This window comes from Phyllostomus discolor, chromosome 11, assembly GCF_004126475.2.
Source record: "Phyllostomus discolor isolate MPI-MPIP mPhyDis1 chromosome 11, mPhyDis1.pri.v3, whole genome shotgun sequence".
In the NCBI taxonomy this organism is placed as follows: Eukaryota; Metazoa; Chordata; class Mammalia; order Chiroptera; family Phyllostomidae; genus Phyllostomus; species Phyllostomus discolor.
Genome location: NC_040913.2, coordinates 3,482,542 through 3,509,299, shown reverse-complemented (window position 1 = coordinate 3,509,299; position 26,758 = coordinate 3,482,542). Strand labels below are relative to the sequence as shown.

At 45.4% G+C, this 26,758-nt stretch overlaps 1 protein-coding gene across 1 annotated transcript; it reads right to left on the bottom strand.

Moving 5' to 3' along the window:
• Positions 1-1,270: 1,270 nt before the first annotated feature.
• Positions 1,271-24,208, bottom strand: SGCG (sarcoglycan gamma). The gene is made up of 8 exons (XM_028527031.2): positions 24,090-24,208; positions 19,529-19,723; positions 18,010-18,111; positions 13,839-13,926; positions 12,765-12,884; positions 10,257-10,329; positions 4,506-4,629; positions 1,271-2,051 (listed from the first exon to the last, which is right to left on the bottom strand). Exons 2-8 carry the CDS (start codon positions 19,721-19,723, stop codon positions 1,878-1,880), a joined length of 876 nt encoding a protein of 291 aa, XP_028382832.1. The 5' UTR covers positions 24,090-24,208; the 3' UTR covers positions 1,271-1,877.
• Between the last annotated feature and the right edge of the window lie 2,550 nt (positions 24,209-26,758).

Sequence of the window (26,758 nt, the reverse complement as noted above, 5' to 3'; positions counted from 1 at the left end):
GGTTGCCTTCTTGTACTCATCCCGACCAGGGAGTGAACATGCAGCCCAGGCATGTGCCCTGAGCAGGAATCGAACCCGCGACCTTGCAGTCTATGGGACGATGCTCCAAGCAGCTGAACCACCCTGGCCCCGGCTAAGCACCATTTTTTTTCTAACATGAACTGTGAGACCAAGCTAATGTGTGAATGTTCCACGGTGATCCTACGTTGTGTCAGCTGGGCTTCAAGGTGTTTGTTTCTCTTGCACAAACATGGAACCACACAGTAAATATGATCCCAAAAATGGCACCACTATTTACTATGGCAACAGGAATGTCATAGCAAGAAAGGAGACATTTAAATCAAGACCTAAACGGAAATGAATGAACAATTTATAATTTCAAAGAACCCACCCCCTGTGAAACTGGAGGAGTGGATTGGGGTTGAGTTTGCTCTTCACGGCTTAGGAAACTCTGTGGTTGTGTTTTGCAATTTCACGTCTTCACGCACACTTGCAATTTAAAGTCAAATCGTTACAAGTGGGCTACCCATTGCTCAACGAGCACCACCCTGAGACACAGCATTAGGAGTGAGCTCACTTTTCTATTTCCGGTTTAGAGACTGCAGAAAATGAACCGGAACTTGTGATCATAGTCGCAAATCCCGTAACTGGGAAGCTGCGATGCTGTTGATCCCCCCCCCCACACACACACCTTGTACTGCTGGGGGATTCTAATCATGACAGCCGGCCAAACGCAGAACAAACTCACTCCCAAACCCAGCACACCTCGGGAGGAAGGGCGTGTGAAAGACCAGAGGCTTGCACACAGCCAGCTGGTTTTCATAGGTGATAGAGCAACGTACACCACCAGCCGGCACTAAACATACTTTCAGAGTCTGATTCCACTAGTCACACCGGGTCTTGTGCCTGTCGTGTGGAAGTACGTCCACGGGATTGGCAGCCACGAGTCCCGCCCCCTCGCTGTGGGACTTCCACAGGTGACGAAGGCCGTTTGGGCTTCAGTCTCTTCACTGAAGGAGTGTCATCCCACCCACACAGTCGCCGTGTTGCCTGGTGTTTGCGATGGAATGGAACAGCACACCCAAGCCTTTCCGAGGGACAATGGCTGTGCAGGTGCAGGGTCACCGTTTAATTTCCAGCAGAAACACATGACCTGGTGACTTGCTCCACCTGAACCATTGTTTTTTATCACCAGTGACTTAGGGGGAAAATAATACCTACCTCAAAGAGTCGTGAGGCTGAAAGAAAGGAAGACACTCAAGCTGTGAAGTTGGTGACAAATACAGGTTGGTTTTTATTGCTCATTGATGACACAGAAAGCATGATTAATTTTGTGTAATTTATTCCTTTGACTACGTACTGAAAGTCAGAGCCACCCTGAAGTCCCTTTCAAACCGAGGGACTTTCTCATGAACCGTGACGTAACGTTGCATTAAAACGAAGAGGGAACTCACAGGCTTGAGTGGCATAAGGGAAGCACCTCCCAGGACTTGGGGGCATGGTAGTGCTGGCCGATGCCACTTCCACGGGGCATTAGACACCTGCACTTGAACATCATAAAGGAACCCCACACAGCCTTTAGTATCTCCTTGCAGACGGACATGCACGAGAAAGGGACAGGAAGCTCACACAGCTCTGAGGACACTCAGTCTGGAGGAACACACACAGCCCACTGTCATTTCTGGGACTTTTGCGTCGAACACCGCACACCCGTGGTCCGAACGCCTCCGTGGGCACGCTCCTCTTTCTGAGCTCCCTTCGGAAGTGCGTCCTCTCCCGCCACCCGCCCGCTCCTCCCTCCAGGGTCCCACGTCGCTTGAGGTCAGGACTTCAAGTTCGCCGAGACAGAGCAGTGCTCCACGGCAGACGTGGCCGCTTCAGAGACAGACCTGGCTGTTTTCGTGGCACGTGGTGTCCGCGGCAGCCGCAGACAGGTAAAGCTTCCCGTCTGGACACACGCAGACTTCGTAGAGTCCCCGTGAGCCGCCAGCAGCCCCCGGGGTCCCCTGGGCCAACTCGGGCAGACACACAGTCTCGGCGTCCAGCACCAGCTGTGTGGGAGACAGGGAGAGATCACGTGGGGAAGGAGGAATGCACGGGGCAGTGAGAAACCCCTGCTCCCAACTCGCTCTGAACAAGCTCGTTTTCTCTCTGCAGAGGAAATGAATAGGGGCGTGAGCCGTCATATTATCCGAATCCTTCAAAGCCCATTTCTACTTTACATTCAGGCAGGGTGAGTAGTTCCTCCTCCAGCGTGGAGGGGGGTCACCTTCGCTTCGCCCGGGTGCTGGCTGAGCTAGGGAAACTCACTAGGGTACTCACTCCCCACGGCGCCTTTCAGAACGAGCTGACGAAAGAAGCAATAGAATTCTCTGGCCGAGTCACGTTCATCACCTTGACTTTGTTAAACCACCACCTTCTCTTTCCCGTTAGGATCGATTCCAAGCCCCGGAACCAGATTCTTCTAAGTAGTTTCTTACCTACGAGTGTTGGAATGTCCCCTAATTTCATTTTCCCATGAAAGGCAAATAAATTCATCCCATTTGCCATCAACCAGTTCCCCAAATTTTAAAGCAATGAAACCGCTGCCTTCCACGAGCTGCAGAGAAGCAGGGCACAGGCCGGTGAAGGCCGGACGAAACGAAAGGAGGGCGGCTGGGCTGCGTGCCCCAGCTGCAGAGCCGTGTGTCCCAGCTGCAGTGCCGTGCAGCCGCAATGGATACGGACAGCCGCGGGCGGGGATTCGGAATCTCTTTGGTAACTAAGGGCAGTAAGAGTTGCTGCGGACACGATGTTCGCCCTCACCCACGGGGCGCCTCCTCCCTCTTTCTCGGGGCTCTACCCATGAACCCCGGTGCTGGGGCGAGCTGCCTCGTGCAGGCTGCCCTCCCGCCCTGGATGCCGGCGGACCACCGCCGGCCGGAGCAGGGGCTGCAGCCGCATTAGTGACATCGCAGGCAAGGCTCTCCCGGAGGAAAAGGGACCTCATGGGTGCTGCTTTAGAAAGGCAGAACCTGTCCACGTCACTGCCCGGTGCTGTGGGTCCGTGGGTGCCGTGGCCTTTGCCCACATGCTCTTGTCACTCTCTCACCTGTCTGCTGCTCCTGTCTCCTTTCTCACTAGAGTTTCCCCAGCAAACTCTAGTCGCTGGCAGCTCACACACCGCCTCCCTGCTCATCCTCTTCCGCTGTTGCGGGACAGGATTTTGGGGGAGGCCAGAGGAGCTCACCTGCCTCTAAACGGGCCCCAGGCATGAGGGACAGGAGCTTCAGCTCCGGGTCAGGCGGGGCTGTTTGTGACGTGATGTCCAGTTCACGGGGGAGGAGACGTTCTATTATTTAAACATTATGGTCAGCATATGCTTTTTTCCAGGCTTTAAGCATGCAGTGATGTTGTGATCTAGTAGTAAGACGCCAGAGTTCCTGATTTCCGAGTTAGCATTCCCCTGCTCCTGGCATCACGGCTCCTTCAGTGGGAGCTCGCGGGAGCTTTGCCGGCGCCTTTTAGCTGCTCCCGGGCCTCAGACGGGCCGTCTGCACGCACCGGCTGCCTCGCATGGCCTCCGCTTGTTGCCTCGGCTACACTTCCTCTTCATATCAAATTCTTAATATTAAATTTAGCGTAATGTCAACTCGGCGTCACCCCTGTTCCCAGACGGGTATCGCAGAGCCCCGTGACACTGTGAAGCACAAATTCCCCTGAGCTCAGAACGGCGGTCTGTGCACCGATCGAGCGCTGGAACAACCCGGGCTCAGCAGCATGAGCTCCGCAGCCTCGCACGACTGTGGCCCGTAGCAGTGATGCGTTATCTCGGCCGTGGGAAGTTCCAGATCTTGTCCTTATTGTGGCTGACTTCTGAAGATCTTGTTTTCGCCCAAACATGACTTGGCGTGCGGAAGCCCAGTGCTCTGAACGGTGACAGATAATGGCCATCACTTCCAGGTCCCCCCTCCTCGTGCCGGCCGCACGGAGACCAGTCCAGCCACCGTGGGAACGGCAGTGTTCACAGTCCCTGCAGCCTCTGCAGGTCCAGAGTGCTTTTTCAAAGCCAGAAGTAACCAGAGGCTAGATGGCATGAACACCGGTTAAAGAAAGCTGTCCGGATCCAATTCTATTCAGGGGTGTCCAGCCTTATGGCATCTCTGGGCCACACCGGAAGGCGAAGCACTGTCTTGGGCCACACGTTACATACACCGTGACGCGTAATCACAAGAACATCTCATCGCGTTTTAAACAGTGTGCAATTTTGTGTCGGGCCGCATTCATAGCCATCCTCGGGTGGCCCATGGGCCTCCGGCTGGACACCCCTGGATGCAGAACTATTTTAACCTTTCTTGGACCTTCGTTCAACGCCCACTGAGCATTTGCCTTGGTTTCACACGCTCTACTCTACGCTTTCCCTGCGGTTCCTTTACAAACGACCTTCATTCAGCCTGACCTGCCGGCACCTCCCAGACACATGCATCCGGAGGACACAGCCCTCCCGCCCGCTCGCCTGGACTCACCCGGCCGTCGCCGCTGTGAAGAACGACGTCCATCTGCGAAAGGGCCTGGACGCCCCCGGCCCGAGCCCGGATGTGAACGCCCTGCGGGGCGTCCATGCTCAGGCTTCGCGTGGGGGACTGTAATCTGAAATGCGGGCAGGAGACCAAGGAGAGACGGCATCACCGAGAGCCACCCAGGAACCTCTCCGCGAACAGCCTCGCACACACGGAAAAACAATGATGAATGAGGCACACAGCACCGTCACATCCCTCTTGAATGCGAATCTAGTGCGCATTGTTCGTGCACGAGGCCAGAGATGAACTTTCTGCCAGTGGGCGTGCATGCAGCTAGCGCCCCCTAAAGGCAGAGCGGACCGCAGGCAGAGAGCCCTGCCCCTGCGCAGAAGGGCCAGACGCCGCCGGGCGGGGCGCACTGCCGTTTGCGAATAATTTGGCGGAGCTATTTTCTTAGTTAAAGCACAGACTTGTTTGGGGGAAGAAAAAAAAACAAATTGAAAGGCAGCACACGCATTTGCTTCATAAACTAGAATGCACGTTTGGCCTTTAGGTTTTGTTTGTGTTTATTTATTTATGTTAATTTAGGAAGGGGACAGGACAGGGTGCAAAGATTTCTTTTGGAAAACTACTGGACGGGTGGTGTTAATACGCGGGATGGAGATTGGGCTCAGCTGGCTTTGTTTTTGTAAGACTTAAAAGAATTTCGTTGGGGTGGAGTCAAAGGTGACACAGAAGTTCCAGGGATATTGGACCCGGGAATGTGCCTCCGCCTGGAGAACACTGAACGTCCACCAGATGGCGCCATGGGATCACTCGGGAGATTTTTCCGTGGCTCCAACCCAACCCCCCGCCCCCAGAAGTTTGGAAGGCTGAGGGGCTGAAAAGTTTAAACGCGAGGAGAGGAAGAACAGGGTAGAAAAAGAGTTGTGTCCCCCTGAAGGATAAGTTCAGCGTGCAGATGGGTAGGAGAGAGAAAAGGGAATGATTAAGAAGACAGAAGTACCCTGAGCAGGAAGTTGCTTTTGAGTCGACTGAATATGTATTTGATAGAGTTTCGAATTCGGTGGCTGCCACCTCTATGTGGCAAGTTTTTTTGTCGACCGATGTTTGTTATCAGTAAACGAAGTTTCATTTCCTTATGCACATCGCAGTGTGTGAGCTTTGATCTGTTACGTGTTTTGAAATCTCGGTTTGACTTTGAGAAAACTCGGAGACACTGACCATCGCGTGTATTGGTCACATAACATTGAGCTTTGGTTTGGGGGTAACACTGGTATTTCCAGATGAGCTTGGTCTGGCTAGCGGCCCATTTTGCCATCTTGACCTTGGCTAATTGCCTCCTTTTGTCCTGCCCGGATTGATGGGAAGGAGGAGAGCAGGAGGAAGGCCGGGAAGAAGACTTGGAAGGCACCCATCAAGGTCTGCTCCGTTTCAGGCAGACCGTTTTTGAACATGAAGACCCTGGGGAAGGGTGTCTGTTTCAAAGATCAGACAACCCCAAAACGGCCTCACTAGGGCCCATCACTCATTTTAAACCTTGTCCTAATACGATGCTTCAAGAAAAGCAAACTTCTTCCCCTTGGCCATCATTTCTAGGCTGGAAGATGAAGTATTTCAGTTTAGCTCAGCGTAAGACACGTCACCTAAAAGGCTGCGATTAGAATGCTCTGAAGTATACATTTCTACAAGCACGTTGAAGAGGAGTCAGAGAGAAAATAATTTAATTTTTTCTTTCTGCTGTGTTTTAGTTGGCCTGTTAGATATCAACCCTTTTCTTCAAATGTGTGCGTATATGAATATTTACCAGTGACGTATAAAGAGTAAAAAGTTTTGAATACTCACAGAAATCTATGCAAATAAATAAATAAACAAATAAGCTGTGTTTGTGTGTCTGTACATATAGACACACAAAATTCATGTTAAAAAAGGACAATTAAGATAATTTGGTTGCTAAAGCAGGTGAATGTTAAGTTGTATTCCTTTTAAAATGAAGATAGAGTTCATTCATTCCCCAAAGATTTGCACATATTTACTTACTATAGCTGGCATCTGATATTATGTTAATTTCGGTGTACAACACAGTGGTCTGACGTCTCCATCATAAGACGCACCCACCATGCTGTGGGTACGAACCATCTGTCACCACACAAAGTTGCCACACTGTTGTTGACGGTGTCCCCGTCACCTTTCGTACCCATCTCCCTACCCCCTCCCTCTGGCAAGGATCCTTTTGTTCTATGAGTCTGTTCTTGTTCTGTTCTGTTTGTTTTTTAATACAATATATTTCCATTAAATGAAATTCTCTTTTTTAAAATTAGACTTTGCATTCGAAATTATTTTGTATTCGTTTCCGGTGCACGGCATAGTGGTTAGAAAATCGTACACTTTTCTCAGTGACCCCCTGACATTTCCAGCGCCCACCTGGCACCACACACGGTATCACAGTACTGCTGGCTGCACTCCCTGCGCTGTGCTCTACGTCCCGCGATGGCTCTGTGACGGCCAGTCTGTGCTCCTCCGTCCCTTCAGCCCTCTCACCCAGCGCCCCGACACACCAGCCCCCGGCACCCACCCGTCCTTCCCTATGTCTGTTCTATTTCTCTTTCGTTAGTTTGTTTCATTCATTGGATTCTACATGTGCATGAAATCACATGGCATTTGTCTTTCTCTGTCTGACTTATTTCAGTGAGCACAACACCCCCAGGTCTGTCCACGCTGTCACAAAGGGTAAGATTTCCTTCTTTTTATGGTCAAGCAGTGTTCCACTGTGTACACGCGCCACAGCCTTTCCGTCCGCTCGTCCGTCGGTGGGCCTGTGTGCTGCTTTTGTATCCTGGCGATGGTGACTAACGCTGTCACGAACACAGGGGTGCACATGTTCTTCTGAATTAGTGTTTTTGCTTTCTTCGAGTATATATATATGTGTGTGTGTGTGTGTATATATATATGTGTGCCCAGAAGTGGAATCCCTATGTCAAATGGCAGTTCCATTTTTAATTTTTGAAGGTAACTCTACACCGCTCTCTACAGTGGCCTCACCAGTCTGTATTCCCACCAGCAGTGCACAAGGGGTCCCCTTTCTCCACGTCCTCGCCAGCACTTGTTGTTGGTTGATTTATTGATGACGGCCACTCTGACAGGTGGGAGATGGTATCTCATTGCGGTTTGAATTTGCATCTCTCTGATGGTCAGTGACGCCGAGCGTCTTTTCACAGGTCCGTTGGCCCTCCGTGCATCCTCTTTGGAGAAGTCTCTGCTCAGGCCCTTTGCCCATTTTTTAAATTAGATTGTTTTTCTTGGTGTTGAGTCCTGTAAGTTCTTTCTACATTTTCTCTCGTAGAAAACGAAGGTCAAGTTGGTCGCTTCTGCGGTCGAGCGGACGATCAGAGGAGATAAACTAGGACGGCACAGTGGTCCCTGGCACCTGAGCGCGCTCAGGACACGTGAGTTCGTGCCGTTCGTCCTCACCGCGTTGCTCAGGCAATGCCTTGCACTTTCACTGTTCTCTCACTCTCTCTGCTTGTAGCGCTTGGGCATCGTGGCCCTCCCTCAGCATCGCCTTCCAGAAGAAAAGAGAGTACTCCTTGGCCGTGTCTTTTGCAGCAAGAACCTGCTGTATCAGTGAGCAGAATTTCTGCCCTGGTGGGGCGACCTAAGGCAAATTGTTTAATTTCGAGATTTATATATTTTAATTGGAGCACTTAAGCCATTTATATTTAAAGTGATTATTGAGAGATTTTTAAAAATTTATTTACTGCCATTTTATTTTTTAAATATTTTCTTCTGGGTTTTTTTTTTCCTTTTTCTTTTTTCCTCTTTTTAAAGCAAACCCTTTAACATTTGTTGAAATACTGGTTTGGTGGTAAGAAACCCCTCTAGCTTTTTCTTGTCTGAGAAGCTCTTTATGTCTCCTTCATTGTAAAGGTTAGCTTTACCGGATAAAGTAGCCTTGGTTGTGGGTCCTTGCCTCCCATCACCTTGAGTGTTTCACGCCAATCCCTTCTGGCCTGAGACAGTCCTCTTGAGTAGTCAGCTGACAGTCTAATAGTGCTTCCCTGTAGGTAACCACCTGCTTTTCTCTTGTGGCTTTTAAAATTCTCCCCTTGTCTTTAAGCTTTCCCATTTTAATTATGATGTGTCTTGATGTGAGCGTCTTCGGGTCCATCTCGTTTGGGACTCTCTGTGTTCCCTGGACTTCTGTGTCTTTTTCTGTCACCAGGTGAGGGAAGTTCTTGGTCATTATTTCTTCAGACAGGTTGTCGATCTCTTGCTCACTCTCTTCTCCTTCTGGTGTCCCCATGATGCAGACTTGGGACACTTCATGTTACCCCAAAGGTCGCTTACATGCTCCCCATTGTTTTTAATTCTTTTTTCTTCTTGCTGCTCTTCTTGGTTTTTTTTCCTACTTTGTCTTCCAAATTGCTGATTCGATCCTCTGCTTCATAAGACCTACTGTTTATTCCTTTCAGTGTGTTATTTACTTCAGACATTGCATTCTTTATTTCTTTTTTATATATTTTATTTATTTTTTAGAGAGAGAAGAAGGAAGAGAGAAAGAGAGGGAGTGAAACATTGAAGTGTCAAAGAAACACGGATTGGTTGCCTCTTGCATGCCCGCAACCAGGGACCTGGCCCACAACCCAGACATGTGACCTGACTGGGAATCGAACCAGTGACCTTTCTGTTTACAGGTTAGCACTCAATGTGCTGAGCCACATCAGCCGGGGCACATTCTTTATTTCCAACTGGTCCTTTTCAATGATTTGTCTGTCTTTTTCATGCTGCTGAGCATACTCACAATCATTACTTTAAACTCTATATCTGATAAATTGTTTGCCTCCACTTCACTTAGCTCTTCTTCTGGAGAATTCTCTTGTGCTTTCATTTGAGGCCAGTTTTGTTTTTTTTTTGTCTCCCCATGGTGGCCACCTCTTTGTGTTTGTTTCCATGGATTGGGTGGGTCTGCCAAGACCCTGGTGCAGACCCATGTCAGACGCTGCCTGTGACTGGCCCTGGACTCCCTGCTTGGAGCTATCCACGATCCACAGCTCGTGGCCCCCCTGCTGGGCCTGGGCGTGTGCTGAAAGCATCAAGCTACACGCCTAGGCCGGCTTTTACCAGCACCAGGCCTGGGGAGGATCAGCTGAAGTGTCAAGGCTCCCAGGGACCTGCCTCCCTCTGCAGGCTTCATCACCGGAAGTGCCTGCAGCTGTGCTCCTCAGCGGGGCTTACGCTGCACCGGGCGGGGCAAAGGGATTCCTGCAGCTGGGGCCGGGGCTTCCCCCAGGCCGATGCTGCGTGGAGAGGAGTGCTCTGCCCGAGAGGGGTGGCCTCTGCAGTGTGGGGAGTGACTGGGCACAGGGGTCCTGGTGGCTGACCTTCAGCTCTCTCCCCAGAGCCACCGTCCTCTGCTGGAGCCCCGGGTGAGCAGCTGCTAACGACATGTGTGATGGGTGGGGTAGAGAGGAGTAACCTGTCGGCAGCGACAGGCTACAGGGAGCACAGGGCCCGCACTGAAGAGGGCAGCAGGGAGAGGGGAGGCCGGGGCGCAGGGACAGGGAGGGTGGAGACTCGGGACTTGCTACCACCGTTGCCTTTTAGTAAGTAATGGCCAGCCACATGCAGAGAGTCGTAAGCATAGAGATGACTAACGGAATGAAAAGCAATCTTGTAACAACGGCTGAAATATCAGTCTAGCGCCCATGCCGGTATCTGCGATAAGGGAGTATGTTTCCATCGGAACAAAGTTTTTACCTGAGCTCCTGAAACGGGCTGGCAGTTACGAGGGGTGTCTCCGCTGAATGTTCAAAGAGAGCCCCTTCAGGCCCTAAACGGAAAACGAAGACACATCAGTTTTACAAAGTGAAGGACGTGACACCAAACAGGGAAAACATTTAGACCACACGCGACAGCACGGGCAGGTTCTGGTCTCTGTGGCTGAGTCCGAGCCGATGCGTGAGCTGCAGGGGAGGATGGGCTCAGCCCCTCCCTTGCTCTGCCAGGGACGCCGCAGTCTCAGTAGCTTCCTACAAAAATGTGACTTTAAAGCAATTCAAAATATGCAGGCTGATTTTAGACCTAGAAAGCAGCATTGGGCCTCGACATGAAAAAGAAGTGATTTCAGCTGAAAACTGCATAAATTTGTATCTTTCAGGTAATAGCAATTTGACTCATTCTCTAGATTTTGAAAGTAAACTTTGTATCGTGCGATGTGTTTCTTAAAGCACATCAGGGAATTATAGAAAAAGTTTTAAAATGTTTCACTTCTGGGAATATAGCCTAAGAATCCCAAAACACCAATTTGAAAAAATATATGTCCATAGCAGAATTATTTCCAATAGCCATGATTTGGAAGCAGCCCAAGCGCCCACCAGCAGGTGAGCAGATAAAAAAGCTGTGGCACATTCACACGGTGGAATACTACTCAGCCGTAACGAAGGAACTCTTACCCTTCGCGACAGCATGGATGGACCTGGAGAATATTGTGCTAAGTGAAATAAGCCAGTTGGAGAGAGAGACAAATACCATATGATCTCTCCTATATTTGGGATCTGATGAACAAAATAAACTGACAAACAACACGGAAACAGAGGTGTGGCTGCATGGAACAGCCCGACGGCTGTCAGATGGGAGGGGGAAAGGGGACTGGATGAAAGAAGGGGAAGGGCTCAGCCAAAGGACATACATGTGTAACCCATAGACACAGACAAAGTGTGGTGATGGCCAGAGGGGAGGGGGCGGGGCTGGGTGGAGGAGGGCAAAGCAGGGAAGCGTGGGGACCTCTGTAATAGTGTCAACAATAAAAAAAAGGTTTAAAAAAGAAAAGAAAAAGAACATTTTTTAAATATTGAAAATTGACTTTCCAATTCCTGGGAGTCGGCGCCTTCCCAGCTGCTCCTCTGGTTCTCAGAGCGGTGTGCAAGCTCGGGGTGAACGGAACCAGCGTTTGCCTCTGGGCGTCTCCTCGTCTCACAGAAGCTCAGCAAGTAAATTTAGAACATGTTCTGAACATTTTCAAAATAGTTTCTTCTTTCAGTCCTAAAAATGAGTCCTATTAAAGAAAGGCCTATCTTATCTTTATTTTAAGGAAAGAAATGCTTGTTGTAAAAAGAGAGGGAATCCAAGTACCCGATATAGTGGGAGTCAAAGAGACTTGGAAGAAGGTTCTTCTGCAGAAGTCACGTGGGAAACGGTGCTTTCACGTTGTGCAGGTGGAGAGGAGCTCATGGTGAGCTTTGGGTTACGCCAGTTGGAGACAGATAAAGGGTAACAATGCGGTGGAAGAAAAGATTCGAGGAGGATGCTATTCTTTTAGGAAAGTACCAAAGAATTCCCAAAGAAATGTCGTGAAGACAAGTCAACAGCCCTGGCGGGGTGACTCAGCTGGTTGGAGTGTCATCCTGTGCCCTGAGAGGTCGTGGGTTCCATCCCAGTCAGGGCACATGCCTAGGCTGTGGGCTCTGTCCCCGGTCAGGGTGTGTATGGGGGCAACTGATGGGTATCTCTCTTTCTCATTGATGCTTCTCCCCCTCCCTTCCCCTCTCTCTAAAATCAATAAGCATGTCCTTGGGCGAGCATAAAAAGATAAGAAAAAAGAAAGTCAACAAATTCAAACTGTTTTTTCTCATCTCCCTGAAAGATTCCAGAGTAAATGCACTAAAAGTGCCATTCGCTCTTGCAGAAGCGCACTCCATGTGATATTGCTCCCCCCAGAGGGAAGAAGACGTGATACGGGATCTTACTGAGCCTTAAAAAAGATGAACATCCTACTATTTGTGACAACATGGATGAGCCTTGAGAGCATGTTGCTGAGTGAGATAAGTCAGATGGAAAAAAACACACACGTGATGATCTCCTTTACACGCAGAATCCAAAAAGAACAACAAAACGAAACAACGGAAGTCACAGATACGGAGGACAGCTTGGTGGTTCGGCAGGTGAGGGGCGGAGGGTGGACACGGTGGGCGAAGGGAACCCAAAGGCCCAAAATCCCAGCCGTGAGCTGGAGAAGCCTGGGATGCGGTCTGCGGCAGAGTCCCGCAGCTGTGACACTGTGTTGTCGGTTGGAAAGTTGCTCCTCGGTGAATGTTACAAGCTGTTACCGCAAGAAAGAGCATGTGAGTGTGCGTGGTGATGGTGTTAACTGGGACTTACTGTGGCGGTCACTTCACCCTCCGCATGGACGTGGGGTCACGGCGCTGAAACGAACATAATGTTAGATGTCGATTACAGCCCAATAAAGCGAAAAGAGCTGCCACGTACCGGTTACTCGGAGTCTGTCCGGGCCGACCAGAACCTGACTCTCGTCCACAGTGAACAGCGGCTTCCCTTCTTTGGAATTGATCTGAAACTGCGGACTCTGGACTTCTACCATTTTGGGGCCTGAGGGATCAATTAAAACACATTATTGTAAAGTGCCCACTAGACGCAGTGCCACAGTCTCCGTTTTTGCACATTCCACGACATCCCACACTAGCAAGGTACTAAATACTTGGAATTTGCTACCAATAAGCTTTTTTATGTTATGATGAAAATTTTAAGTTCCAAGTCTAAATCTATGATGTTACTTAATTTATGTCAAACCTGTGCTAATCTATATCACATATACATATGCCTAAATTATTTAAAAGTTAATTTTTCAGGTTTTCGAAACTTGCCAACGATCATTTAATTCTGCTATGCATCACTTGAATCTGCATCCTTTTGAGGGCTGACCAAATGAGGACTTTGTATTCTGAAGTGTGAGACTTATGACAGGCTCACTTGAATGGCTAACGTCACCCCAGAAAATGGCTCCCACTGAGATGATTTCATGACACTGAAGACTGAGTTAGTTGGTGTTGAGAACTGCAGCCAATCAGATGCGGCCATGACACCCAAGGGCAAGGCATGGCGAACGGCTCTAGAAAGGAAGGGTACAAGGCAGGGACGGGGAGGGACAAGTGAGGGGAAAGGGGGAGAGAGGGAGGTAGGGAAGGAGAGAGAGGGAGAACTTTGGATCTCAGCCCCTGGCCTGAGTTCTCTTCAGGGCAACTACTTTGATTACTTTCCTTCGGTCCCTGAGATGCTTTTGCATCCTGCAATAATCATTACATTTCTTGTGGTACCTTGCTTGCATGGTCCTCTATTTCTGGGAATCAAAATAACTTTAATGAAAATACTTCCGACTATCCCCCAGGATGCTAATTACTCTCTGGGGTCCACGCAGCAATGATATTTTTTAAATCCATCCATTGATTGTTCATGAATAACTTGGAATTCTTTAGAAGAAAGAGCAAACTCATCCACCGGAGCTCACTGTTCAGGGACCACCCCGGCGCAAGGCACATGACTCACCCACTATGAGCCTGCCCGTGACCTCTTCGTCAGAGCTGCGGGCGTTGACCGTCACATTGTGGGGGGACTGCAGCAGCAGGGGGGAGTCCTACAAAGGATTTAGGAGATTAGCCAAACGTACACAAAATGGCTATATCCTCATGTCGGCATAGAAGGTCAAGTTTTATGTAAACTGATTTCTCCACGGCCACCGACCCTGCGATCCTAACAGTTGCTTTTATACAATTATTTTAAAACCTTGAATTACATGAATGTATACACTTTTTCATAAAATATAATAATCTTATGCTTGTGTATATCGGTTACAATGTGCCAAGTCCATTCTCAAGGTGAAGGTCAAAACCAATCAAGTTTTAATGTGTATTTTTTTTTATTTTCCAAAGAATGAACATTTTATTTCTTGTTATTTATGCACAGGATATGATATATTTTAAGAAGATAAATCAGAGAATGTTCAGCTCTTCTATAATAAATGCCATGCTACTTTTAAAATGCAAAATCTTCTCACCATTGCAAAAGAGCTTTTAAAATGTGTTGGATCCCTATTTTTTTTTTTTTAGCTTTTTGTTGGAAGATAAAGAGGCTTTTTATGCACGTTAGTACTCTCTGCAGTATCTGTTTGGAGCAGCCGGTTTTGTTTAACTGAAGATAGCTTGGTTTTATAAAAACAGTTTCTCCCAAAGGAGATTTGGCTGTTGGATCCAAGCGGGTTTATGGTTCACTGAGAGGAAACCAAACACCTTCCAAAGTTTCGGGGAATAATGTGATTTTTCAGACGTAAAGAAGTTTTAGGAGTGCTTTGCAAATCGATCCAGCCGGTCAGAAATTCTCGCACTTGCTTTGTAGAAGCAGATGGACTTACCAGCCTCTTGCGTTCTATCCAATGATGTGACCTTCATACTTGCTTTTGCACTTGTATAAAATGACTGGCATGAGGATGAGTTAGAGATTTACCCGCAGTTTCATCATCCATCCTCTCACTGCATCCCCCACGTCTGAAGCAGGGGCCACTTCTTCTAGCACACGGAGGATGACATCTGAGAGATTAAATTACAGCTCGCTCGCAGTCACGGCTACCAAGCGACAGCTCCGTGATGGCACCCCATCTTTAGATGCCAACCCTGTGCTCTTTGCTGCCCTCCCCGAGGATGGTGGGGCGGGGTGGGGGGGCTCAGGCTGCAGTGGCGGAGTCCCCTCCTGGGCCTTCACAAAGTCCGCTCTCTTCTGGGAACCGCCTGAGCTCTTCCATCCAGGGGGCGGCGCTCTCACGCCCCTTCCTTTTCCCGCCATCCTGCCAGGGGTGAGGCGACATGTCCCCGTGGATTTAATGCCCATTGCTCTGAAGGTCGGTGATGTCCCGCATCCGTGCGTCCGTCTGTGGGCCCTCTGAGTGTCCTCTTTGGAGACGTGTCCAGCCAGGTCTTCCGCCCACTTTTGAATTGGGTTGTTTGTTTTTCTGGTGTTAAGTTGCCGGAGTTCTTTATAACTTTTGCATATTGACCCCTGATCGCATGCATGGCTGGTGAGGATGTTCGTATGTTCCTCCAGGCAGTAGGTCGTCTTTTCATTTTGTCGGTGGTTTCTGTTGCTGTGCAAACCCTTTTTCCTTTGATGTAGTTCCAATTTTTTTCTTTTTTGTTTCTCTTGCCCGAGAAGATAGAGCAGGAAAAAATATTGCTAAAAAATGTCCAAGGTTTTCATTCCAACTTTCTTTTCATTTGTTTTAGTACAGGATATCTTTTTAAACATTCTTTTACTCTTAACCTATTTGAGTCTTCATAGTTAAGGCGGGCTTTCGTAGGTGCCATACAGTTAGTCTTGTTTTTTCATTCCATACAGTAATCTCTGGCTTTTAATCAGCGTGTTGAGACAGCTTATATTTGATGGGATTATTGATGTGGCTCCATTCAAATCTGCCAACTTGCTATTTGTTTTCTTTCTATTCCATTTGCTCTGTGTCCTTTGCTGGCTTCCTTCTGGATTGAGAGAGGCTACACCTGTTCTCTGTGATGTCTTCCCTGCATCATTGTTTGTTTTTGTTTTTTAAATATATTTTATTGACTATGCTATTACAGCTGTCCCATTTTTTTCTCCCCTTTACTCCCTTCTGTCCTGCCCGCCCCCCCCCCCCCGCCCCAGGAGCACTCCCCCACCTTAATTCATGTCCATGCGTCCTACATATAAGTTCTATGGCTTCTCCATTTCCTATACTATTCTTAGCCTCCCCCTGTGTATTTTCTACCTACCATTTATGCTTCTTATTCTCTGTACCTTTTCCCCCTCTCTCCCCTTCCCACTCCCCCACTGATAACCCTCCATGTGATCTCCATTTCTGCGGTTCTGTTCCTGTTCTGGTTGTTTGCTTAGCTTGTTTTTGTTTTTGTTTTTGTTTTAGATGTAGTTGTTAATAATTGTGTTTGCTGTCATTTTACTATACATGTTTTTTTTCTTCTTTTTCTTAGATAAGTCCCTTTAACATTTCATAAAATAAGGGCTTGGTGATGATGAACTCCTTTAACTTGACCTTATCTGGGAAGCACTTTATCTGCCCTTCCATTCTAAATGAGAGCTTTGCTGGATGCAATAATCTTGGATGTAGGTCCTTGCCTGTCATGACTTTGAATACTCCTTTCCAGCCCCTTCTTGCCTATGAGGTTTCTTTTAAGAAATCAACTGACAGTCTAATGGGCACTCCTTTGTAGGTAACTGTCTCCTTTTCTCTTGCTGCTTTTAAGACTCTCTCCTTATCTTTAATCTTGGCTAATATAATGATGATGTGTCTTGGTATATGCTTCCTTGGGTCCAACTTCTTTGGGACTCTCTGAGCTTCCTGGACTTTCTGGAAGTCTATTTCCTTTGCCAGGTTGGGGAAGTTCTCCTTCATTATTTGTTCAAATAAGTTTTCAATTTCTTGCTCTTCCTCTTCTCCTTCTGGCTCCCCTATGATTTGGATGTTGGAACATTCACAGTTGTGCTGCAGGTTCCTAAGCCTCTCCTCATTTTTTTGAATTCTTGTTTTTTCATTCTGTTCTGGTTGAATGTTTATTTCTTCCTTCTGCTCCAAACTGTTGATTGGAGTCCCAGTTTCCTTCCCTTGACTGTTGGTTCCCTGTACATTTTCCTTTATTTCACTTTCCATAGCCTTCACTTTTTCCTCTCTTTTATGACCATACTCAACCATTTCTGTGAGCATCCTGATTACCAGTGTTTTGAATTCTGCATCTGATAGGTTGGCTATCTCTCCATTGCTTAGTTCTATCTTTGGAGCTTTGATCTCTTCTTTCATTTGGGCCATATATTTTTGTCTTGGCAAGCCTGTTATGTTGTAAGGGGTGGAGCCTTAAGTATTCATGGGGAGGGGGCAACCTAGTCACTGTGTTGTGGTGCTGTGTGTGGGGGAGGGGTCTACTTGTTATAAATTTCATCGAGGTGAATGAGTACAATACTGTGGCAGATTTATTTTTAAAGCCACACAATTATTTAATAGTGATGTTTAATCTTGTAATGGAGAATCCTAAAGGACCGCAATCTGGATAATTACTGTAATTACTACAGAACGTACCACTACGGCACTAATTTCGTTCTAAGTTTCTCAGATAATCTTAAATGCCTTGAAAGCAGTGTGTTTAAATTACTTAAACTAATGGAAAGAAGTTTATTATTTCTGATAAAAAGTTTTGATGACTAAACCTTTACTTTATTATGATTTAAATTACTGAGGCTACCAAATTCAAATTTGAAGCACTTGAAAAGGGAGCCTTTTTTGGGATGATTTTATTTATTTATTTTTAGAGAGAGGGAGAAGGGAAGGAGAAAGAGAGGGAGAGAAACATCCATGTGTGCTTGCCTCTTGCACGCCCCCTACTGGGGACCTGGCCCACAACCCAGGCATGTGTCCTGATTGGGAATTGAACTGGCGACCCTTTGGCTCGCAGGCCAAAGCTCAATCCACTGAGCTACACCAGCCAGGGAGAAGAGATCCTTTTTAGAATGTAATATCAGAAAAAAAGTCCCATAGCCTCAGAGCCAAGCCTCTGACAGAGTGTAGCATGACTGTGTGTCCACATGGACATTTTGAGAACTCCCTTCTAAAACACACTGAATTTTTTAGCTTGACCATTGTTTGTTTTCATAACGTACAAATGCTTGGGGTGTTTCATCATCGTCTTACCACTCTGGAGCGTATTTCTTTGGCGTACAACGGGAGTAAGAATTCCGATTCCCCGTCCAGGTAGAGCCCGTTCTCCATCACACGCAGGTAGCCCATTCCTGTCTGGGAGAAAGATGAGAGCGTCAGGGTTTTGTTACAGCTTTTGTTTTCCTTCCTTTTGGTATCCGCTTAACTGACACGTGCATTTGCATGGATTTCCCATCGGCTCTTCTCTGTATTTCTCCCACAGGATCAGAGTAGGAGCGACATCAGAGAAAGGCTGACAAGCGAACTTATCAGAACTCAAATGAAAATGAGCCTTACACAGCTTTTATGTGGCTGGGATGGCTCAACCTTGAATCGGTTTCCAAAAAAATGTTAAACTAAGGTATTTTAAATTTAGACTTTAAATGGAGGTGATGTACAAACATGCACACCATGCATTGTGTTACTTTCACAAAGAAAAGCTGTCCAATGGACCTAACACTGTAAAAATATTGTTGTCATAAATTCTAAAGAAGAAATCACAGCTTAAATATATTTATGTATACCATTTATATGTAATTCATATTATAATAATTTGTAATATATTATATACTTGTATTAAATATTTTAATGCATTTATATTAAATATATTACACTTATTAACACATTTCAACCTATATTTTGATTGGATTGGTAGTTTACCTCTTTGAATACATGAAAATATGTTTATTCATTATGTCAACAAAAGAAGCAGTGTGTGTACTGACTAGAATTATGGCAGGAAAGAAACACAGACACAGCCAGTGAGGGACACGGAGTGACCGAAGGCACTTCAGAGCAAATGCTACAACCGTGGCTCCTGGGAGGAGCCTTGCCTGCACTCCACCTTCACCACAAGTGTAAGGGGCAGATCGGCCCGGCTTCCTCCGTGTCCACACAGCCTTTTGTCTCAGCGTAATGGTCTCACATTCCACGTGACATAAATATTTTTTTCAAAAAGTACCCAAAATATTGTCAGAGCGTATAAAGCTACCTGGCTACCTTGAAAACATGACATTATTTTAAAAATATGAATATATTTCATATTTCTTAGGACTACTGATATTTTATTTACTAAATATTAAAGTGTGGATGTGAATTTATTGCATATCAGCATGGAGCTTTTTAAAAAATTAGGAAGTAGTATCTGAATGGTAAATGTTTATTAAAAACAAATTATAAAATTTTACCAACTAACAAATTAGATAATCATCAAACCATCGTGACTCCATCAACCATAAGCTCAAGATTATTACAGCTTTCCCCCATGTAAAGATAATTACTCATAAAAAATCACAATAAAACCCAACAAAGTATAGTTCACACTGAAATCATTTAAAAAGTTGAAAAAGGTAAATGTCATATGTATTTTTGCTACTGAAAATGCTGATACAGATGGAAACAAACATTGATTACACAGAAGGAAGCCTCCACTAATACAATATGGATGAAGCGATGGTGCGAACAGAACAAGAGCATGTTTACCAGCGAAAAGAAAAGAGGAGAAAACACTCACTGGGGAGAACCACATCACTCTGAGAATCCAAATCGTGAGAGCGAAGTTCACAAGGAAGACGATGAGTAAAAGAAGGACAAACAAGTAGAGGCAGCGCTTTCTCCAGCCGTAAATGCCGATTTTGCAGACACGCTGGTTCTCCGGCCTCTCTATCTCGGTGCCCTCTGTGGCCGTCGTGTACTGTTCGCGCACCATCTGCCGCCGCGCGGGATCCGCGTGTTGGAGGAGCAGGGAGAGGGGTGGAGGGACACGGGAGACAGGGAGATGGGGGGGACGACAGAGAGAGAGACCATGTTTGTCAACACCAATGTACTCTGAGTCCAACGGAATATTTTTATCCCAATAATAAATTTCCAAAATTAATGATTTTTTAAAGAGAATTACGTATTACTTTGAAACAGGTCACTACATTTCAACCACAGAATGATTTTTAATTTGTCATGCAAAATGTCTTAGATATGACATACCCACTTCAAGTCCAATGGCCTTACTTTCAGATATTAATCAATAGATTTTATATATATATATATATATATATATATTCAGCTTGCTTTCAAAATTCTGCATGTTTAAACCTGTAATTGAATTATCAACCTAAAATAATCAAGTTATAAATTTCTTAAAAAATTCAGTGGTAGGAAAATCAAGCTGGTACAAGCTGGTCTGATTCCCTACATGTTTTCTAAAAAAATAGAATCCAACTTACTCAATTTTATGTAAAATTATTATCTCTCTTCAGCTACCAAATTGCTCAGAATTAAATAGACTCTTTATAAGATACCTACCTCATGAACTTTTGTCTGTAATTAAGTTTCCAAGTATTGACCTACTTCAACAAAGATCCAAACAAGCGTACAAAAGTGGAGAAGAAAGGCATAATATTATTTGATATTGGCCAATCTCTTTGTCTTTCAAATATATACTTTTTGATTTAGATGGTCCAAAATGAATGCGAGTTTATTTATTGATTTACTATATGGCCTTTTAGAAAAAACAATATGTTACCTTTTTAAAAAATTTTGTTTTTGTTCTTGTGTTCTGTCAAATTACTTAGAAAGTACCTGCAAATGTGTAGAATATTGGATTGCATAGCCATATTTTCTGAAAGCTATATCAACACAAAATATCACCAAATACAGTGTTCAATTATGCAGATGCCCAGGAAAACATGGGGGAGTCTGGCAGAGTTATTTATTGGCAGCCGAACTAGCGTTTTCCTACTACCGCGAGTGATGTGATAGTTTTCTTGGAAGCCCCATAATGCTCTGTGACTCGGATTCCCCCAGTTCTGAGTGTTCAGGTCCCTCCTGAACCTGCGGGCTTCTTTCTCACAGCAGGCGCAATGTAAGTCTCACTGGTGAATCACATACATTTTGCATCATGAGAACTGGGTTTCGCAAAGGTTCTCGTACCTCTGGTCACTACCACACTTTCCAAACAAAGCCATTTGATCATCGTTGGGCATCTAACATTCACAATCAATTCCGGTAACTGCACATTAACTGCTCCCATACATCCCCAAATGTGTTTAAATTATTTTATTGTTGTTCAACAGAAAAAGGTGAAGGAAGGAGTGGAAGCCACACTAACTCAACCCAGAACCTATCTGGAAATATAACTAAATAGTGGAGAAACGACCCAGAACAAACAATGGAACAAGAACAAGCGAGAATCCTCAAACCCTTATGCACACAGAAGAACCAGCTTCAATACACCCAAATATGTTTAAATAGCATGTATATCTGGAGGCATCTGGTGCTTCAGCACTTGTCAGCATGGCCGTGAACGGAAAATGCACAGCTCCGATAGTAATATTCATGGTTAGCTCAGAGTATGCACTCTATTTCCTGTTGTACTGCATTAAGTATTTTCATAGTCTTTCCACTTAAAAATCAGATCATGTTAGTATTTCAAAGGATATGTATTTACAGACTCCGAGAATGCTATATCTTCACAAAGTTCTAGAAACTATAATGAGAGGTACAACTTATATCCAATCAGAACTCTATGATATCATTAATATAATCAATCATAGACTGAATTGGTGTTTCAAGACTGAAACACCAATTTACTAAAATTATGATATAAATGATTCATATACTATTTATGTATTTTCCATTTGGTCACATATTAAAATATTTTAAGTGGCGCCATTATGTTAAAAATATTTTCACCATCCATTTCCCATAGTAGAAAAAAAACATACATGTTTTAATATATTTGCCTCAAAATGTTTTGATAACAGAATATGATTTAATCAAAGTAATTGCCAAAATAGTAATGGCCTTTAATTGGCCTATATTGAGAGTAAAGGGCCAATTATTTAGTTCAATTTAACCACTATTTAAGGTGGAATTTATATAAGCAGTTCTGCTGGTAGCTTTAACTTATTTCCCAACTTCTGAACCCAGCCAAATTAATCTAAAATGCAAAATTTTGTCTTCTCCCATTTTCCTATCTTATTCAACATCCAACAAATATTGCATTTATGTTCCCATATTATTTGTCCCAACTCTGCATTTTTTTCTTCTGTTATCTCCCTGCCAGCCCCCTGGTCTGTAACAATGCCAATATTGGTTGACTTAATGCAGGAATACAGAGCAAAGACAAATTCTCCATTGAATACTGTTTTTAATGTTGTTCTACAGGATTATGCTTTGGTCCTACCTACAGAAGTAAACCAATGAAGGGAAGAAAGTTATTTTCTGACATATTCATGCAAAAATAAAAGAGCCTTAAAAACAGGAAGCCTTCGGCAGGTAACTGCCCACAGAAGCCGTCGGGCACCGTGCGGCTTCCTCCTTGCGGCGCGCACCTGAGTCCCCGCCCTGGCCCTGCCTCCGGCTGAACAGGTCAAATTGAACGTGAAGTTGGAGCCTGAAGTGGTTAAGTATCGGGGCTGAGGAATACGTCAACGCCTGTGGGAACGCCAGGGAAGTACTGGGCCCTGCAGCTGGCCCAGAGAATAATACAGCCAGACAGGTGCTGGCGTCGCGGGATCACTCTCAGGACCGCAGGGTTTTCCTGCCTGCAGGGAAGCCGCAGCATCGCGGGGCGCGGTGGGGAAGCAGCGAGGGGCTGCGAGGAGCCGAGGAGAGGACACCCACGGGCCCTACAAAGTGTGCAAGATGAAGCCACGTGGGCACCCAATTCTAACTTGCCATTGTTTTTCTTTAAATGTTATTTATTTTATTTTTAGGTAGAAGGGAAGGGAGGGAGAGAAACAATGCATGGTTGCCTCTGGCGCGCCCCCTACTGGGGACCTGGCCCGCAACCAGGCCTGTGCCCTGAGTGGGAGTCGGATCAGGCGACCCTGTGACTTGCAGGCCAGCGCTCAATCCACTGAGCCACACCCGCCAGGGAGACTCACCATTTTTAAATGACTTTCATATTACATATTATAGCAATTTCACTTAATGGCTAGAAAGTATAGTTTTTACAGGGCAATACGGAAAGATCTTATTTTCAGCATTTCAGCTGCAAGCTTAGCCAACATCTTTTGGAAACTTGTATTTGTTAGACTTTGGCATTTGATATTTAAATATATTAAAATATTACTTTTCATCTGAGTTGGAAAGAACACCTAAGGTAAGTTCTAGAACCTATAAAACCAACACCCACCGGAACCATTAGCCTTGAAACTTCGCTGAGCGTGCCTCTTCGTACCTACCCCCACAAAATGTCTCCAAGAAAATAAGCAAAAGATAAACATAGCACATTTTGTACTAGTGAGTTACTCATCCTGCTGGCAAATCTTCCAGCCGGTCGAGTTATATTTTCCCTTGTTATCTTTCTGTATGCGTTCCTTTAAAAACTTGTTTTGGGACCGCCCGTCCCACGCTAACTTAGGAAACCCAGAGAAAGACAAGTTTAGTGAGCCACAGCCTAGCGTGTGTCTACCTTTCACCCTGTTTACACTTACTTTTCCATATTTTTATATAAAATACACACAGTACGAAAACAACCCTTTCTTCTTTCCGGTTTTGGGGAGAGAAATAGTCCTCCTTCTTTCACTCCAAGGACAGCTGGGGAGCTGAAGTTGGTGTTTGGCTGTTGCTTTGCTAATTCCCGATTCATCAGACGACTGGGATTTTTGTCCTCGTTGATTTTAATCTGGTTTTTTTAAGGTCTATAGCAAACTGGCCACAAAATGTAATGCCAATGTCATTCCACCAAGAAGTTTAAGTGTAGAATTAGAAAATCGGTGATCTTAAAGGTTATGACTTGTCTAGTCTGACCACAGGGTACAATGTCGTGCTTGATAATATATAAATGCTCTCATGGTGTTCTACAGATTAAAATATTAGGAATGCAATTCTACTAAAATACATAACCTGTTAGTCATAGGAATAACTTAAATGAGGTGAAATAAGAAGCAAACTACATTTCATTGGTACTTAATCATCTTGGTACTTAATCAACTTACTCAACATTTGAAATTTATTTTGTTAACTGTCATGTTACCCATGAAGGAAAAAAAAATCAAGACGCCCTGCCTCTGTTAGGTTGGTAAGGGGTACATTGTAATTGTATAAAATACGAGTACGAGATGATTGCTTACCTTAGACGTCGTGAGAAGTTCGCTGGCGAATCGGCTACCAGCAGCGCACGCTCCAGCAGAGACCGACCGACTCCCTGGTTCCCATCCACGGCCGCAGGAGCAGTGGGCGCCGTCCCTCCGCTTCAGCAGCCCCGCCGGGCAGAAAAGCCTTCAAGTACTCGGCCCGTCTCATGTTTCACCCCTCCTGTGAGCAACAGGCGTGTGTCTAATTTTACTCAGTGACATAAACAGCTCATACCAGCTTAAAACTGTCTGGGCACCGGTTCCAGGACACAGCTCTATGTGCGCCAAAGGAAAAAAAAAATTCTTACAAAACTGACGTTTCTACCCTGAATCGTGATAGTCTTATACAACTTTCTAAAATAAACTCAACCTCAGATGAATAGCAGAAAGGCTTCCAAGACACTTTCCAGTAGAATCGAATGTTGACACAAATCTCATGAAAAATCACTTCAGATTAACACGCGACGTTTTAACTTACAGCTTCATCAGCACCGAGTGCATGAGCGCGCTGTTCTGGTCCAAGGGGGCCTGCAGTGCATAATAGTCACTCTTTAAAAATCTCTTTCTCTAAGCCTCTTTTTAGGTGTAAAACTCTAACATTTGAGGAGAAAACCTTCAATAATGATCATAATAAACAGAATATAAAGAACCTGTATGCTAAAACTATGTGTTCTTTTCTAGTAAACTGAATTTTATGTGTGTATATATATATATATATATTTTTTATAATTAGTTAACTCAATGAACGAATGGACCTCAGGCTTCATCTGGTTCCACTCTGCCCTTTACGAGTGAGGGAAACAACCCTCTGAGTGAATAAAGGGGGAAGCCCGTTTAATATTGGAGGGATTAATTTTTCTCCAACGTCTCCCTCGCCTGGTAGAAGAGGCCAGCACGTCCTAAAATCAGGACCATCTGTCTATTCAGAGTCATCCTGTCTCCCGGCCCACCCTCCCTGACTCTCTGTTTTCACGGGACAGCCTCATCACAGAAGTTCTCTGGACTCCCACTCTGAGAACTTTCTGATCAGCTCCCTGGTTCTCACGAGCAGCTGTCACCAAGCACAGCCTCACAGTCGGAGTGGAGGCTTGCGTGCGTCTGTGTGAGCCACACGGCGCCTCGTGGCTTCCTGAGAGCCACGACAGGAGCAATTAAAGTTGTCCCCCAGGAGACCAGAACTGCACCATTCCAAACGTTTGCTCCTGAACACAACAAGAAATAGGAAGTTACTCTTCATGGGAACTCCACCACGTACTTTGTGCTAAAAGCATCATCAGGCCCTGACCAGTGTGGCTCAGTGGGTTGGGCGTCATCCCGCAATGCAAAAGGTCGCCGGTTTGATTCCCAATCAGGGCATATGCCAGGGTTTCAGTTCAGTCTCGGTTCCAGTCGGGGCACAAATGAGAGGCAACTGATTGGTGTTTCTCACTTCCCCTCTCTCTAAAAATAATAAGTAAAACCTTTAAAAAATAATCAAAGCATCATCAGGATGATGAAATCACAGGATTATGACAGAATTCTACAGCCTAATTTGACTCATAGCAGCCATTGTTCATGTTTTATATCACTGAACTGATATTTTCTGGCCTGTATATTCTGGATGTGTTGATATAAAGTCATAAAACAGTACCGCTGAAAGTGGCTTTCAAGATTATCTATGGAGTTTTAAAATGGTGAAAAGGAGAAGGGTGAGCATGACTGTTTATTCACTGAAGGAATGGCATCATTCTAAAATGGTGTTCAAAGTCACATCAGCAATTCTCAAGACTCACAATAGGCGAAACTATCATACTAACAAGACGTAAAGATCATTAGCACAAACGTTTCATAGGGATCAGGGAACAGATGGTGTAACAACATACTTAACAAGGCAAACATAGTTAGCATTAAAAGAAACAAGATTAATGTGAAGAAAAGTGTTTTAAAATACCTTATGGTGTTTAAAAACATACGTTAAAAATGTTTTCATATCTCATTTTAAAAAACAAAATGGAAAAGTCTTTCCACTAAAGACTATTAAAGCCTTTGATATTTTAATAGAGGAAGGCCTAAAATAGAACAAAAGAAATTTCCAAATTCAGTTTAAATTGTGGTTGCTATAATTTAACACCATCCCTAAAATTAGGAATCAATAAAACAGGTGTGTCTAAAGATTCAGAAAGAACAACAGCGCTCTCTAGTGGTAATACTCTTGTATTTGCGTGGAAAAAAATAAAATCCACTAAGTCTCAGAAGTACTGTAAAATATGCAATAGGTAATAATGTTTTAAGGATTTCATTCACTATTGGCATGCAGTCAGGTTGCATTTTTTGAGCATGAGTTGATTATAATAGTCCAGAATACACGTATAACCTGAGAATGTATACAAAATTCAATTCTGTCCTGGGGCTGGAGCTGGAATTCTGTCTGTGCTCTGGAGTGCTTTGATGCAGGTGGATGGGGGTGGGGGGGGGGGTTAAGGCATCTGTGAGGAAGGGCAAGGGAGGAGCAAGGCCCTGCAAACTCAGATGAGGGGGTCGGGGCTGCGGCCATCCCTGAGTTCAGGCACCACCCTGAAGCCAAATGACAAGTGTGTGGTGTCTCGGTGGGGACACATCTCTGACGTGTACGGCCCTGTCCCCTAGAGCTGCTGTCCAGTCATATAAACTCGGAACTTGTAAGATAT